The sequence below is a fragment of the Monodon monoceros genome, unplaced genomic scaffold, assembly GCF_005190385.1.
Source record: "Monodon monoceros isolate NGI ecotype Baffin Bay Population unplaced genomic scaffold, NGI_Narwhal_1 Super_Scaffold_1, whole genome shotgun sequence".
NCBI classification, from domain to species: Eukaryota; Metazoa; Chordata; class Mammalia; order Artiodactyla; family Monodontidae; genus Monodon; species Monodon monoceros.
The window spans coordinates 63,289,874-63,305,918 of NW_021703765.1; the positions used below are offsets into that span (position 1 = coordinate 63,289,874).

Genomic DNA, 16,045 nt, shown 5'->3' on the forward strand with positions numbered 1-16,045 from the left:
ACTGGGCCCGTGTGCCACAACTACTGAACCTGCGCTCTAGAGCCCGTGAGCCACAGCTACTGAAGCCCACACTCCTAGAGCCTGTGCTCCACAACAAGAGAAGCCACCGCAGTGAGAAGCCCGCGCACTGAAACAGAGTAGCCCCTGCTCACCGCAACTAGAGAAAGCCTGTGTTCAGCAACAGACCCAACGCAGCCAAAAATAAGTAAGAAAAATTCAGGGCAAAATGTCAAATATTAGCAACATATCTGGAATAAGAGCTTAGCTTGCTAAGGAGGCTACTTGGGAGAGTATAAATATGATGGAGTACATTTTTTTTTTTTTTTTTTTTGCGGTACGCGGGCCTCTCACTGTTGTGGCCTCTTCCGTTGCGGAGCACAGGCTCCGGACGCACAGGCTCAGCGGCCATGGCTCACGGGCTCAGCCACTCCGCGGCACGTGGGATCTTCCCGGACCAGGGCACGAACAACGTGTCCCCTGCATCGGCAGGCGGACTCTCAACCACTGCGCCACCAGGGAAGCCTCATTCATTTACTTTTTAAAGGGTCTTAAAAAAAATAAAAAGGTCTTGGCTTTTAGCTTATATCCTTCCCAGCTGTACATGAGGTTAGGTTGTGAGTCCTCTGATTCTCAACTCTTTGTTTAACCAGTGGAAACTGGTGAAAGAATGACTGAAAATAAGGCTGTTTAACACCACGCCTACGTGTTCCAGAAAGAAGCGAGATTCCTGAGGATGTGCTTCCTCTGTCCAGAGGGAAAGCAGTGCCCAATGTGCCTTCCTGGCCTTCTTCCAATTCTTGGATTTCTACAGTCAAGACCTTTCTCTGTCCTCCTGCCTGGCAGCTGTGTTTCTGCTGCTTAGGTTTCACAATTACCTGGAGAAGAATCCTCTCTGCAATTTTTCTTGCTATAGAAGGAAGAGGCCAGTGATCACCTTCGGCCCTGTCATTCCTTTAGCACCCCCATCACAGAATCTTAGCCTTGGTAGGGCCTCCTGAGAGTAAGAGGTCCAAACCGATGGGAGAATCCTCCACCGTGTCCTGCCCTCTTCACATGATGGAGACCTCATTTCTTCAGTTCCTTCTGTGACTTCTCTTGAGAAGTGTTCTAGAAAACTCCCAATACTTCAAGCAACTTTCAGGGTCACCGGTGAGTCTTTCTAACATCCTTCTCAAACTTACAGCGTCTTCTCCCTCCTTGCTGTCAGCTGGTGCTTCTGCTTCCGCGTTTTCCTGAGGTGGAAGCCGTTTGTATAGGACTTCCATGCGGACCCTTTTTGCAGTTCCTTGGCCAGCGCCGGCATGGTCCTCCCTATGATATGTTCACCCAGCGCTCTCTGTGCCCGGAGGGCTCTTCTCCCACACGGCCACATGGTTCCCGCAGGCACTGTTCAGATCTCTGCCTTCCCAGATCACTCTTCCTAAAAGTGTATCTCCCCCCACCCCACATCCTCCTTCTGATGCTTTCTTTTTCTTTTTCCTTTTTTTTCAGGCCGCCCCTGCAGCCTGCGGGATCTTAGTTCCCCGACCAGGGGTCAAACCCGTGCGCCCTGCATTGGGAGCATGGAGTCTTAACCAATGGACCACCAGGGAACTCCCCGACGCGTTATTTTTGAGGCTCCTCTCTGGTCCCTCCTGTGACCCCTCAGGCACTTAAAAAAGTGCCTGGTATAAATCGTAGGGGCTCAGTAAACACTTGATGGGTGAATGAATGGCCGCCTTCATTAACAGACCCTGTTGCTTGACAGAACGGCCGAGGTCCTCTTCCTCCTGCCGATTCTGAGTATTTGAAGACCTCGTAATTCCCCTCCCTTCAATTACTCTTCAAAGGACCAGTCGCAGGTGAACCGGGAGCTTTTCTGGTGCAGCCACACCCACTGCTGACCTCGCGCCGTCTGATTGGCTGTAGATCACAGGCGGGGTGGGGCCAGTAGAGGAGTTACCACCTCCTGTGAGATCTACCTGGAAGGTAGGTTCACGCGGCCCAACCTGGAGCCTGCATCCCTGCCTCTGGGCATGGGCATGCTGGGATGCTGAGGGTGGAGGCTCATGTGGATAAGAATCGGCTTGAGAATCTTTCTCCCTTTTGCATTTTCATTTCAGATTTTGGGAGAGGGTAAAATGGTCTGGAAGAATACAAACGCGGCGGCAAATAGCCCAGGTGCTGCAGCAGCCGATGAGTTTTTCCCCTACTGCTGCCAGCCTAAGTGATCTTTGTAAAATACAACTTCGCACTTGTCAGAACCACTCCCCTAAAATCCTTCTGCGGGTTCCCCCCGTCCCCACATAAGGATAGTAACACGGCGTTTGTTGAGCTCTGACCAAGTGCCAAGCATTCTGTGTTTATTACCTTCTTGAATCCTCACAACAACTTGATGAGGTAGATGTTTTTAATCCCCACTTTGTAGATGAGGAAACTGAGGCTTAAAGACATTAGGCCGCGCCTGTGTGGTAAGTGTTAGAGCCCAGGTCTATTCCTGCCCCCAGGATCTGCTCTAGGAAACCAGACACCTCCCCCGACACCTGCCTCTCCAGCTCGGCTTCCCACAGGCGCTCCACACTCTGAATTTCCTCTAGTTCCTCAAATCCTCCATGCTGTCTCTTGCCTCGAAGCTTTTGCACAAAAGCTGTACCATCAGCTGCAAATATTCTTTCTCCCATCCCTTCACTTGACTGCCTCCATGTCTTCAGGTCTCTGGAGGTTTCCCCCACCTGTTCCTTCTCCCGCTCCCTTCCCTGTCAGGCAGGCTTCTTAGCTGCTCCCTCAGCCCACACCCCCCCCACCCTCTGAACTGCCTGCTCTAACTTCCGCACCCCACACCACCCTGTGAGCTTCCGGAGAAGCCCCACCGGCTACATTTATCTGCGTACAGGTCATGCACCACAGTTAGGTCTGCAACACAGCTTTGGAACAACTTTCACAATGTTCTCTAAGAGGCCGGGCGCTGGAGGTGAGCCCCCCCCCCCCGCCCCGTGAACCCGCCGCCTTCCTTACAGTCTCCTTTTCCTATCTGCAGCTCCTTATGGGTGTGTTTGTTTCCATCGCTGCTTCTTCCTTTTCTCCCAACTTCTCTCCCTCTCTCTCTCTTTGTCCAATACCTCTCCCTTCTCATTAGACACAATCAAGAACTGATTTATTATTTTAAAAATTTATAGAACAGAATCCCAAATCAGGCACATATTGCCTTAAAATCATAGAACTTTATAGCTGGAAAGAGGCCTTAAAGCTTTGATATATAAATAATTTACATACACACAGACACATATATGTATATATTCTTAAAATTTAAGAGGGTTGGAACACGTCCATGTGTATACATATATATGCATATATATATACACACGTCCACGCTTATATATATACTTAAAATGTAAGGGGTTGTATCTTGATGTCTTTTAATTTGTTTTGTTGTTGTTCACTGTTGAAAAGTGTTGATGACCTTCCCCTGCAGAATTGTGCTAGGGATTTCTATAGGAAGTTTCTGTGCCCACAACCTATGTGGAGCCTCAGATATGAGATGAGGTGCTGAAAGCCATGACCTCCACTCCTCTGGACTGGCTGGGTACTTGCTTGTCCCTTTACCACCTCTGAACTCGTCAGCAAGCCTTCCCTGGCCTTTTCCACAAAGATTTCCAGTTCTCCAAAGCCCTTTGTGTCTTTCTCCACCAGGACAGTTAACCTAATCCAGGTTGCTCTGATTCAAATCTGAATTCTTGGTAGTAACTGAAGGTCAAAGAGCATAAATCATCCTATGGAGATACTTTTCCCTTTTGGTAAACTATATCCAAACCCTGTCCTTTATGTTTTTTTGTGAGGCTGTGGCCGGCCCCTATCTCTGATGCCAGGACAGAGGCCCCCCCAGGGAGGGTGCTCTAGACCACAGTTGAGCCAGCTTTCTCTATGAAGGGTCAGATAGTAAATATTTCAGGCTTTGCAAGCCATATGGTCTTTCTTGCAGCTACTCATCTCTGTGGTTGTAGCAGGAAATCAGTTGTAGGTGATATATGAACAAATGAGTGTGGCTGTGTTCCAATAAAACTTTATTTACAAAACAGGCAGTGACACCTGGTTTGCCAACCTTCACTCTGGAGGATAAGCATCTCTACTTGTACTCAGGAAACTCCTCCCCCTAGGATTTTACCAGGGGACTCACCAATCTAATGCGTTTCTAAATGAGATGACTTAAAGGAAAACTGAGATGAAACAAAATCTGTCAGCACATGAAATTCATATACTTACCCTGACCAAAGAAGACCATTGTCAACACAGAAGTAGCTGGAAGCCTCTAGTCCAGTGCATGTCAAAGGGCTGCTGGGAGGTAGCCAGGGGAGTCTGGAGCAGAGGGTTCCATCTGACCATAGCAAATTCCCTGGAATCTATCTCAAGCAGCTGCACTGTTTCCTCCTCCTTTTAATACAACTAGGACCTGGTGTGACAGTAGGTGGGCTGGAAAGAAAAGGGTCATGTCCCTCACTGGACATCGAGCCTGGGCTTTAAAAGGATCATTCCAGAAATGGTCTCTGGAAAACAAAAGTAGAAAACTGTTTTTTCAAAACTTGCTTGGCTGCAGTACAAGTCAGAGAGAAAATGGAAAAGTTTTCATGGAACAAACTAATAAAAAAAAAAAGGAAAAAAAAAGTAAATCAGTAGGTTTTGGTTTTCCCAGATATTTTCTTTTTCTTGATGTATAATTTACCCACTGGAGAATGCACAGAACTAACATTTATTATTTGATGAGGTCTGACAAATGTATACCCATGTAACCACCACCCAGATATTTCCATTGCCCCAGAAAGTTCCCTCAGGCACCTTCCAGTTAATCACTCCTGCCTTGAGGAAGGCACCTATTCAGAATTCTATCCCTCTAATATTATAGTTTTGCCCGCTCTTAAATTTCATAGCACTGCAACCAGACAATGTTACTCTATGGACGTCTGACTTATTTTGCTCAATGTAATGTTTTTGAGATTCATTCTCCTTGTTGCAAGTCCTGTGAGTTTGTTCATTTTGTTGCACAGTCACATTCCATTGTATGAACACACCATGATTTGTTCATCCATAGTCTCACCCGCTGATGGACATTTGTGTTGTTTCCAGTTTGGGCATCTTACGAATACAGCTGCTATGTACATCCTCATGAAAACAAAATCTAATAGAATGAAGTATAACAATGTCACAAAAGGCTGGAAGAGAATAAATGGAATTTAAATGTTCTAAGGTGCTTGCATTGACCAGGAATGAATAAAAGTATAGGCAAACCTCAGAGATATTGGGCATTGGGTTCCAGACCACCACAATAAAGCTAATATTGCAATAAAGTGAGTTGCACATGTTTTTTTGTTTCCCAGTGCATATAAGGTTATGTTTATGCTATACGTTAGTCTATTAAGTGTGCAATATCATTACATCTAAAAATATACACACCTTAATTAAAATTTTATTGCTAAAAAGTGCTAACCATCATCTGAGTCCTCAGCGAGTCATAATCTTTTTGCAATAGTAACGTCGCAGGACACTGATCACAGATCACCATAACAAATATAATAGTAATGAAAAAGTTAGAAACTGTGAGAATTACCAAAATATGACACAGAGGCACAAAGTGAGCAGATGCTGTTGGGAAAAATGGTGCCAGTAGATTTGCTAGACAGAGGGTTGCCACAAACCTTCAATTTGTGTAAAACCACAATATCTGTGAAGCACAATAAAGCAAAGTGCAATAAAATGAGTATGCCAGTACTAATTTACATACCATATTTTTGGTTGTAAACAGTCAGAGATGGAGAGATTTATCAGGCCCATGGATTGGGAGGCTCAATATTGTTAAAATGTCAGTTCTCCTCAAATTGATCTCTCGTTTCAACACAGTCCCAATCAAAATCCCACCAGGCATTTTGCTAAAATTGACCAACTGATTCTAAATTTTTTATGGAAATGTAAAGGACTTATAAAAGCCAAAATAATCTTGAAAGAAGAACAAAGTTGAAGAATCCATGCTACCTGATTTCAAGACTTATAAGTAAAGCAACCATAATTAAGATAGATCAGTGGAACAAATGGAAATCTTTGGAACCCAGAAATAGACTCATGCATGGATGTTCAGTTGATTTTGACAAAGACACCATGCAATTCAATGGGGAAAGGAAAGTCTTTTCAGCAATAGTAGTGGAATAACTGGATAAGTGTATGGTGAAATGAACCTAACTTCATACACCTGAATCAGTTTGAGATGAAAGTAACAGTCCAATTCTCTCTCATAAAGTAGATACAGAAATCCTAAACAGAATATTAGCAAATTCAATCCAGTGATAGATAAAAAGGATAATACACAATAACCAGCAATGTCAGGTTGATTTAACAAACGAAAATCAATCAATGGACAACTGGATAGCCACAGGCAAAGGATGAAGTTGGATCTTTACCTCACACCATATACAAAACTTTTTTAAACTTTAAAACTCTTAGATGAAAACGTGGTATAATCTTCATGACCTTGGATTTGGCAAAGGATTCTTAGATATGACACCAAAAGCACAATCAACAAAGGAAAAAATAAATGAGATTTCATCAAAAAAACTTTTTTTGCTTCAAAGGACACCATCAAGAAATGAAAAGACAACCTAAAGGATGGGAGAAAATACTTGCAAATCATATATATGATAAGGGAATTGTATCTAGAATATATAAAGAACACAACTCAATAATAAAAAGATAAATAACCCAATTTAAAAACAGGCAATGAATCTGAATAGATATTTCTACAAGGAAGATATGCAAATGACCAATAAGCACATGAAAAATTTCTCAACAGCATTAGTTATCGGAGAAATACAAATCAAAACCACAATGAAACACCACTTCATACCCATTAGATTGGATATAATGATAGTAATTTTGAAAAGAGAGAAAATAACAAGTGTTGGTGAGGATGTGGAGAAATTGGAACCTTCATACACTACTGGTGGGAATGTAAAATGGGGCAGCCACTTTGGAAGACCATCTGTCAGTTCCTCAAACAATTAAACTATACAACCCAGCAATTCCACTCCTAGGTATACACAGAAGAGAAATGAAATTATATGTCTATACAATAAACTGTATATGAATGTTTATAGCAGCATTTTTCATAATTGCTAAAAGGCAGAAATGACTCAAATGTCCATAGCTATGACTGGATAAAGGAATGTGGTCTATCCATATAATGGAATACTATTCAATCATGAAAAGGAATGAAGTACTGATACATGTTACAACATGGACAAACCCTGAAAATATTATGCTAAGGGAAAGAAGCCAGTTACAAAAGTCCACATATTATATGATTCCATTCATATGAAAATGCAGAATAGGGAAATCTATAGGGACAGAAAGATTATTCTGATTTCTCCACATCCTCATCAACACTTGTTATTAACTGCTTTGTGTGTGTGTGTGTTGAAATATAATAAAATTTACCATTTTAACCTTTTAATTCATTTTTAACTTAATGTATAATTCAGTGTCATTCAGTACATTCACATGTTAAACAACCATCACACTATCCATTTCCAGAACTTAATCATCATCTCAAACAGAGACTCTGAACCCATCCCCCTTCCTGTCCTCTCAGCCTCTGGTAACCTTTATTCTAATTTTTGTGTTTATCAATATGCCTATTCTAAGCACTACATATAAGTGGAATTAAGCAATATGTGTCCTTTTGTGTCTGGCTAATTTTACTTACCATAATGTTTTCAAAGTTTATTCCTGTTGTAGCATGTAACAGTACTTCATACATGCTTTTATAGCTGAATAATATTCTGTTATATGGATATATCACATTTTATTTATTCATCTATTGAACCACTTTCTGGCTATTGTGAATAATGTTGCTATGAACATTGATGTATAAGTCTCTATTTGAGTCCCCGCTTTCATTCTTTTAGATTATACCTAGGTGCTGGATCATATGATAATTCTATGTTTAACTTTTTGAGGAACGACCGAATTGTTTTGCACAGCCATTTTACACTGTTACCAGCAATGCAAAAGTGTTCCAATTTTTCCACATCTTTGCCAACACTTGTCACTTGTTATTTTCCTTTTTCTTTTTTGATAATAGCCATCCTAATGGGTGTGAAGTTGATATCTTATTGTGCTTTTGATGTGCATTTCCCTAATGATTAGTGATGTTGAGCATCTTTTATTGGTCATTTGTATATTATTTTTTGAGAAATGTCTGTTCAAGTCCTTTGCCTATTTTTGAATTCGGTTATTTTTTTTTGTTGAATTTTAAGAATTATTTATATATTCTGGATACTAGACCCTTATCAGATATATTGTTTGTGACTATTTTCTGCCATTCTCAGGGTTGTCTTTTCACTTTGTTGACAGTGTCCTTTGATGCACAAAACTTTTTAACTTTGATGAAATACAATTTATCTTATTTTGTTGTTGCCTGTGCTTTTGGCGTAATATCCAAGAAATCATTGCTGAATTCAATGTCATGAAAATTTCCCTTATGTTTTAAGAGTTTTATAGTTGTAGTTCTTAGCTTTAGGTCTTTGATCCATTTTGAGTTAATTTTTGTATATGGTGTAAAGTAAGGGTCCACTTCATTCTTTTGCATGTGAATATCCAGTTTCCCCAAATGCATTTCATTTTGAAATAATCTCCCCCTCCCATTTTTTTCTTCCCCCTGGTTTTAAGTAACTACTCTCAATTGAATAGTAAAACCAATTCTATACTTTTTTTTTTCCCTCCTCTTCAGACTTTTGAAAACCATAGAGGGAAGTGTCTCCTCTCCAATAGGAAATCTGCTCCCTGTTAGGCTCCCTGTAGGGCCCGGTTATGCCCTAGTTGAGCTTAAATAACCATGTAGAAATAATTGCAGGTACCAGGCAACATACCCCTCCTCCTATGTCAAACGCCTGGTGAAGACAAGTGCTATTAGCAGCTTAGGGGAGAAAAAAGAGGAGCTGTATTCCTTCAGTTTGGGGACCCATACTCAGCCAGATTCTAGGCAAAGGGCTTAAAAGGAAGGATGTTAGATCATGGGTTTTAGAATCAGAGATGTATGTTCAAATTCTAGCTTTTCTCCTTTATAGCTGTGTGCCCTTGAGCATTCTAATGGTTAACTTTCCTGAGCTCTGTTTTCTCTATCTTTAAAATGAGAATAATTCTCAGGGCTGGCTGGTGGTCTCTAGTGTCTGCCCACTAAAAAAAAAAAAAAAAGCTTATACTACTGAAAAGTCTATTTTCCCTTAAATCTGAAGATCAGGAATCTTTGCAGGAGCACGCGCTATCACACCTGGCACCTCGTTCGACGACTAATTGCACTTCTAGGTGATCCAAGACCTCTGGTCTCTGGACTCCCAGATAGTACAGGGATGGGAGGTAAGAATGAGACACCATGCATGCTAAGTCATCAGCACAGAGCCTGGCACTTAGGAAGCGCTAAGTCAATGGTAGCTGAGTTGTGGACGCTCTCAGTTTCCCCATCCGTAAAATGAACGATTTAGCTCAGTTGATCCATTCTCGGACCTTGAGTAAATCAGATTTTCCAGGCAGATGCGGAAACGCACGTCAGAAGGAAATAGCAGAACTGGCAACGCTGTGCCCAGGTCCAGGTTTAGCACTGTAAGCACCGCCACCGGCTGCACCTATCCGACCTAGCCCATTAGCTGCCGGAAGTGTCAGGCAGAGGGTACCCGGAGCAGCCGGGGGAAGAGCTTAGACAGCTCCGCCCTCACACGCTCCGCGTTCTTCATTGGCGCTGTGAGTTCGAGGCTCGTGACGTCACGCGCGTGCGACCAGCGTGTAAAAGGGGGCGTGTCCCGCCGAGAAGCTGGGGACAAGATGGCGGCGTCCGTGGGGCCGGGTTGTTTGAGGTTGCTGCGCGGGGGCGCGCCGTGGCGGAGCAGGTACAGCTGCTTGGGGACCTGCCGGGGGGTGGCCCGGGCCAAACTGGGGTCTGGAGAGAGGAATCGTTTCTCTGTCGCGGGCTCGCCCTGAGCAGAGCTCGAGTGGAGACGTAGGCACTCACCTTAACCTGGAGCTCTCGAGCAGGTGCGACTGCCGCCGGGTAGGGCGTTCCGCGTCTGTCCTAAGCGCTCTCTCCTTGCCCTTTTCACAAGGGACAAAAAACAAAGATATAAACAAAAAGACCCAACCAGTGAAATAGGCTGTGTGCTCGCCACTTACAGCCGAGGCAGGGCTGGACGCCTCTTTCTCAGGGATTCGTGTTGCTGGGAGGGGTGGCGTGATGTGGGAAGAGCACTGGACTGGGAGTCGGGCGGCTTTCACTTCGGATTTTTGGTCTTTGAAGCGAGAGGGTTGGACTCAGTTATCTCAAAATCGTCCATGATGGAAATGGGGTCTTAGTTACCCTGGTGACTCCCAACTCTTAGGTTGTTAGAGGGGTCATCTAAATCAGGCTCTTTTTGGAGTTAGCAAAATTGAGGCCATGAGAGAGGAAGGGACTTGCTCAGTTTCACCCGGCCAGTTAGTAGCAGAGCCGGGACCCCTACCCGGATACCTCTCTCTCTTTCAGGCAAGGACCTTTCCCTCAGGCTGCCCACCGTGAGGACATTCATTATTCGAAATAGCTTATGTAAGAACCAGCTTGGGAACATTTGGACTCTCAGAAAATGGATTAAAATGTTGGTAGCTATGACTCAGAGTCTGCTGTTCCGTATCATTTCAAAGAGCTAAGGTTTGAGAGACACACGGTACTTTTGTGTTTCAGGCAACCTTCATTTTGTCATCGTTGACCAAAGCTTGCGCTGTAATTTTGGGAAGTAAGGACACTGGTTTCGGACTGAAAGGGAACAGAAACTGTCATTGCCCTGAACAGGAAGCTTCACTCTATTATTAACTACTCAGAAATGGTGTAACTTTCTCAGGAGGGGGCTCTGCAATGTGATGGTAACTGTTAGGACTTGGACAGGAGAGTCTCTGTGGTTTTAGTATTGTTACCAGGTGTGCTGTTTATGAGTCAGTAGTGAAATCATCTAAAATGTGTCATAAGTTGGAAAGGCTAAAAAATGACCCTCCTAAAATGTTTTCTTTTTTTTTTTTTTTTGTTTAACGATGGTGAGGAGGATGTACTTCACTCATTATCATTTAAAAAGGGAAAGGGAAAAAGAGTCATAACTTTAGTACCAGTGTAGGTAGGATAAGAGTGGATTTAGGTGCAATTTAAGGAGGGTGAGGATTTGGGTACAATAAGAACTCAGTTTTCAAAGGTATTACATATCCAGATGGGAACTATATTTAGATGCAAAAAAACCCCAAAAGAGAACATTTCCATGATTTTTAAGTAAAGCAGTGTCTGTGAGACATGTTTGAAAACCTCATATTGCAGGGAAGTTTTTCAGTACCTGGGTGATAGGTGACAGGTGAGAGAACCAAAAGAAGGCAATTATGGGTGATAATTTAGGGCCATGTTTCCCAAATTTGTTTGATGAAAAAATGGGGTGGGTGTTTATCAGAAAAAGAGAGTCCCAGGTATATCCCCCAATACTGCCAAATTCAGGCTCAGTAGATATAGGTTGGGGCTCCGGCAGCTGTGTTCTTTACACGTGTCCTGGATGATTCTTAGGTTCGGGCAAGTATGGACATAGTGCCCAAGGAGTGGTTGCTTGTGCAAGACTTTCCTTCAGGAATACTTATGACATTCCTACCACTGCCAACTGCAGTGCCAGGGATCGGGAGGGGGAGGGAGAGCAGGGGAAGAGAGAGGAATTAAAAGATATAGGCCTCATGTTTAAAGAACTTTACAGTTTAGTAGCAGAGCAAGAAAACATTACTAAATAATATGAGATAGAACGTGGAATGAGGCCTTCAAGAGGCCTGCCAGTTCATTTTCAGAACTTTCACAGCTCTAAAAAGCAGGAGAGACACAAGGACTATAGTTAGTGTTACCACCAGGGGTGATGTTAAAAATAATTTAAAACTATGACAGTGTGGACACAAACCATTCAGAGTGGTCACAGACAGTTAATATGGCCATCCCAGTGTGTGCCAGCTGAATATCAACTCTGTTACTTTCAATAATAGTAATATGTAACTAGGTGCCAGGGCCTGGGCTTAAGGTTTTATGTGATTGTCTCATTTATTCCTAATGAGGTAGGTCCTGTTTTTACAGGTGGAGAAACTGAGGCTTAAGATTAGTTAAGAAATGCCTTAAGGTCACACAGCTAATTAGTAAGTGGCAGGATGGAGATTTGAGCCCCACAATCAGACTTGAGTGCTTAATCCTGGGCTTTAATTGCCCTCTTGCAGGAGGCCCACGTGAGTTCACCATGTAGAAGGTACATGTGATTGAACCTAGCCAGCCGTTCATTTCTCTGAAGCTTAATCTCACTGCTGAGATTGAGGTCCAGGGGGAAGACAGACAAACCCCTGCATTTGAGGGGTACAGACAGTAAACAAATGAGTGAATATATATAAAATCTGTTCATTTCGGGTAGTGAGAAGTGTTACGAAGAAAAATAAAGGCAGGTAATTAAGGGGTTAGAGAACGCTCCAGAGGGACAACTTTTGGGCTTGTGATGAGGAGAAACCAACCAGGAGGAAGCATTTGAGCAGAGAACTGAATGAGGAGGGACTGAGCCAGCTGGAGGGGTATGCCCAGCAGAGCAAACAGCAAATGCAGAGGCATGAGTGTGCAAGGAATGGGGGCAGGTGAGTGAGGAGAAGGGAAGCAGCAGGAGGTCTGAGGGTTCAGCGAGGACCTCTTACATAGGGTCTCGTCTTATTTTCTGTTTTGAAAAGGTCACTCTGGCTGTTCTGTGGTGAATGGGACACAGAAGCCAAGCAGGGAGAACAGGCTAGTGCAGTCCTTCAGTGACAGATCTGGTGGCTCAGGCCAGAGTGAGAGTGGTGGCAGAGAAGTAGGCAGATATGGGCATATTTTGAAGGTAGAGACTTCATGCCTTGTCACTGGATTGAATGTGGATAGTGAGAAAGAAAGGACTTACAAAAGGAGTCCCTAGGGTTTCGACTTGTGAAGTTGGGTGAATGGTGATGCCTTTTTTCTGAGATGGTATATTAATTATAGCAGTGTTGCTGTGGTAACAGGTAAACTCCAGCATCTCAGTGATTTAACACAGTAAAAGTGTTGGTCTCAATCATGTAAAGTCCCAGTGGGTGCTCCTGATCTGCAGGACAGCAGTGATTTGAGGACCCATCTCCTGACATCTTTAACACATGGCTTCCAAAGGTCTGCATGTTTGCATCAAACAGGCTGAAACGGGACAGCTTGGGAAGCCTGAATGGTTCTTACAGTGGTTAGAACTCAGTTATGTGGCCACACCCTATTGCAAGGGAGGCTGGGAAATGTAGTCTGTTGGGTAGAGGAAGTGGATTTAATAACCATCTGGCTAGTCTCTGCCACAGATGGACAACTCTGGGGGTGGAGCAGGTTGAACTGGAGTGAGGGAGTGTCAGGAATTCTGTTCTGGACAAACTCAGTTTGAGGTGATTCAGAGTGGGGATGTTGGGTAGCCAGGTGGAAATATGGTCCAGAGGTCTTTGAAGGAGCAGTGAGGGAGTCCTCAGTATCTGGCTATTTAAAGCTGCGGGACTGGGTGAACATGTCTCAGGGAGAGCACAGACAGAGAAGAGGTGTGAACCCTGGGCACGGCAGCTGTTTGAAGTTAGGGAGAGGCTGGAGAGGTAGGAAGATCAGGGTCCCAAAGGCTAAATGTGTTTCAAGAAGGAGAAAGTGAATGAAGTCAAAAGATACAACTTATAAAATACCTAAGTCCTGGGGATGTAATGTGCAGCATGGTGACTACCGTTAACAATACTGTATTGTATATTTAAAAGTTGCTAAGAGAGTAGATCTTTTTCATCACAAGAAAAACGTTTTTGTAAATATGTATGGTGAGGGATGTTAATTAGACTTATTGTGGTGATCCTTTCACAATATATACAAATAGGGAATAATGTTGTACATCTGAAACTAATATAATGTTACATGTCAATTATACCTCAGTGGGGGAAAAAAAAAGGAGGAAGGGCTCACCAGTGGCAGATGCTGCTGAGAAGTCACATAACACGAGGTCCAAGAAATATGTGTTGGGGTTGACAATGTGGAAGTTGGTGACCTTGACAAGATGACGTGGTGGGAACAAAAGCCTGGTTGAGTGGGATGAAGGGGGGGGAGGGGAGGAAGTGATGACAGGGAACATTGCTCTTTTAAAGAGCCTGCAGTGGGGCAGACAGTGTTTCTGTAAGATTGGAGAAAGTACAACATTTATATGAGGATAGGAATGATCCAGGAATGAAAGACAAGCTGATGCAACTGGGGCGTTTGCCAGGCACTTGTTCCAGGAGCTGGGGCTCAAGACTGTTCTCAGGAAGATCCGTATGCAAACCAGCCACCTGAGTGCCGTGCATTGGGTTACAGTGGATAAATGATTATCTCCCACTTGTACCTCCCCCAGCCCACACCCCCTTCCCCACAAAAAAAGCCTTTTTCAACAATCTGCAAACGTTCTTTCAGTTAGGGGGTTCAGCAGCAATTCTGGAACACACAATATAGCAGTGTGCACAACACAACAATACAGCCTTTAGTCAGATTTTACACTTCTTGTTCTTATTCCATTTGGAAAGCAGGGTTTTAGGCGCTTAGCTTTTGCAATGGGAGTGCCCAGTCAAAGAGATGAGCATTGTTCACTGCTGAAAGAACATTCAGGTACTGCAACACACCCTCCTTTGTGTTAATAACTGTCCATCCACCTGGCCTCTGAGGGGGTGGTGATTGTCATGGTCCCAGGCTTGTTCTCCGTACAGACCTTGCTTGCCTGTAGGAGAATCAGAGTCGTCATGTTACCACCATGCTGTGAGTGTTGTTAAGTCAAGGAAATTTCATGTGAAAAAACAAAGGTGTTTAAATCTGATAAAATCTACAGGATGTCTGTGTGAGACATAACTACTGAGTATCCATGAATGTCAATATCATTGTATGAAAGTCATAAATGCAGTTCTGTTCTCCACAAAAATAGCAGTTTAGACATTTATAGAGTAAATTTCTGCTTCTCTCATAAAGGGCTTCAAGGGAAAAAAAAAAACACTGACAAGGACATAGTTTCTTTACTTTAGATTTCAGGCCAATATGTGGGGGAACTTAAGTGCTATCTGAATTGAAGGTGGGGTGTTTGCTTTTTGATTAAGGAGAGAGCCAGTTCACTAAAAATTCATTCATGCTTTCCTTGCTGGCCAAGTCACTTATTGCCACTGGGTATATGTCCAGTTTCCCTGGGTGAAGAGGAAACAAAGAAGAGAAACAAAGAATCGGAAATAATATTTTCTTAGAGCTTGAAGCCATGAAAGTAGTCATTTTTTTCTCAGAATGCCTGAAAACCCTATTCACTCTTTGAAAGTAGCTTTTGTGGCAAAGTAGCCACAAATATTAATTTAAAAATTCCAAACCAGTCGAGCCTTCCAAACTCAAAGTAGATTAGAATAGTTCAGCCTGGTTTGTGTCATTTCTTTTCTAGGGCAAACATTTAAAGTTTAAAATTTTAGGGAATTCACTGGTGGTCCAGTGGTTAGTAGGACTCCACACTTCCCGCTGCAGGTGCCATGGGTTCGATCCTGCAAGCTGCAGCGCAGCCAAGAAAAAAAAAAAAAAAAAACAGTTTAAAATTTCAACCACTTTATTAGGTTCTTTAATGAGTAGGGGTTAGAGGCTACAAGGCTGTGTATAGCTCTTTGTTTGTGGTGAAGAAACGTATGGCTTTGTGTAAGTGCCAGGTTTACTTCTTATTATGCTCTTATACTTAATTAAGAAAAGAGCAGCTTTGTGTGTGAAAAAATTTTAGACTTACAGAGAAGTTATAAAAATAGTACAGAGTATTCCCAAATACATTGTCCTCTGATTCCCCAAATATCAACTATATTTGCTTTATCATTCTCTCTCCCTTCCTCTCCCTTTTTTTCTCTTTGTGAGTGTGTGTTTGTATATATTTTTTTCTGAAACACTTGATGCCCCTTTACCTTTAAATATTTGAGCCCTTTTTGTATAAGGACGTTTTCTTACGAAAACCACAGTACA

The 16,045-nt window shown here is 43.0% G+C and overlaps 1 protein-coding gene across 3 annotated transcripts in view; it reads left to right on the forward strand.

Annotated features, from left to right (window-relative positions):
* The first annotated feature begins 9,789 nt into the window (after positions 1-9,789).
* Positions 9,790-16,045, forward strand: part of PISD (phosphatidylserine decarboxylase) — a 36,179-nt gene continuing 29,923 nt past the window's right edge. The window contains exon 1 of one of the 3 annotated variants that reach the window (XM_029233679.1): positions 9,790-9,902. In XM_029233679.1, the coding sequence (XP_029089512.1) occupies positions 9,838-9,902 (65 nt within the window). In that variant the 5' untranslated portion in view covers positions 9,790-9,837. The remainder of the gene's footprint in view (positions 9,903-16,045) is intronic. The other 2 variants (XM_029233662.1, XM_029233714.1) reach the window with 2 other exon arrangements.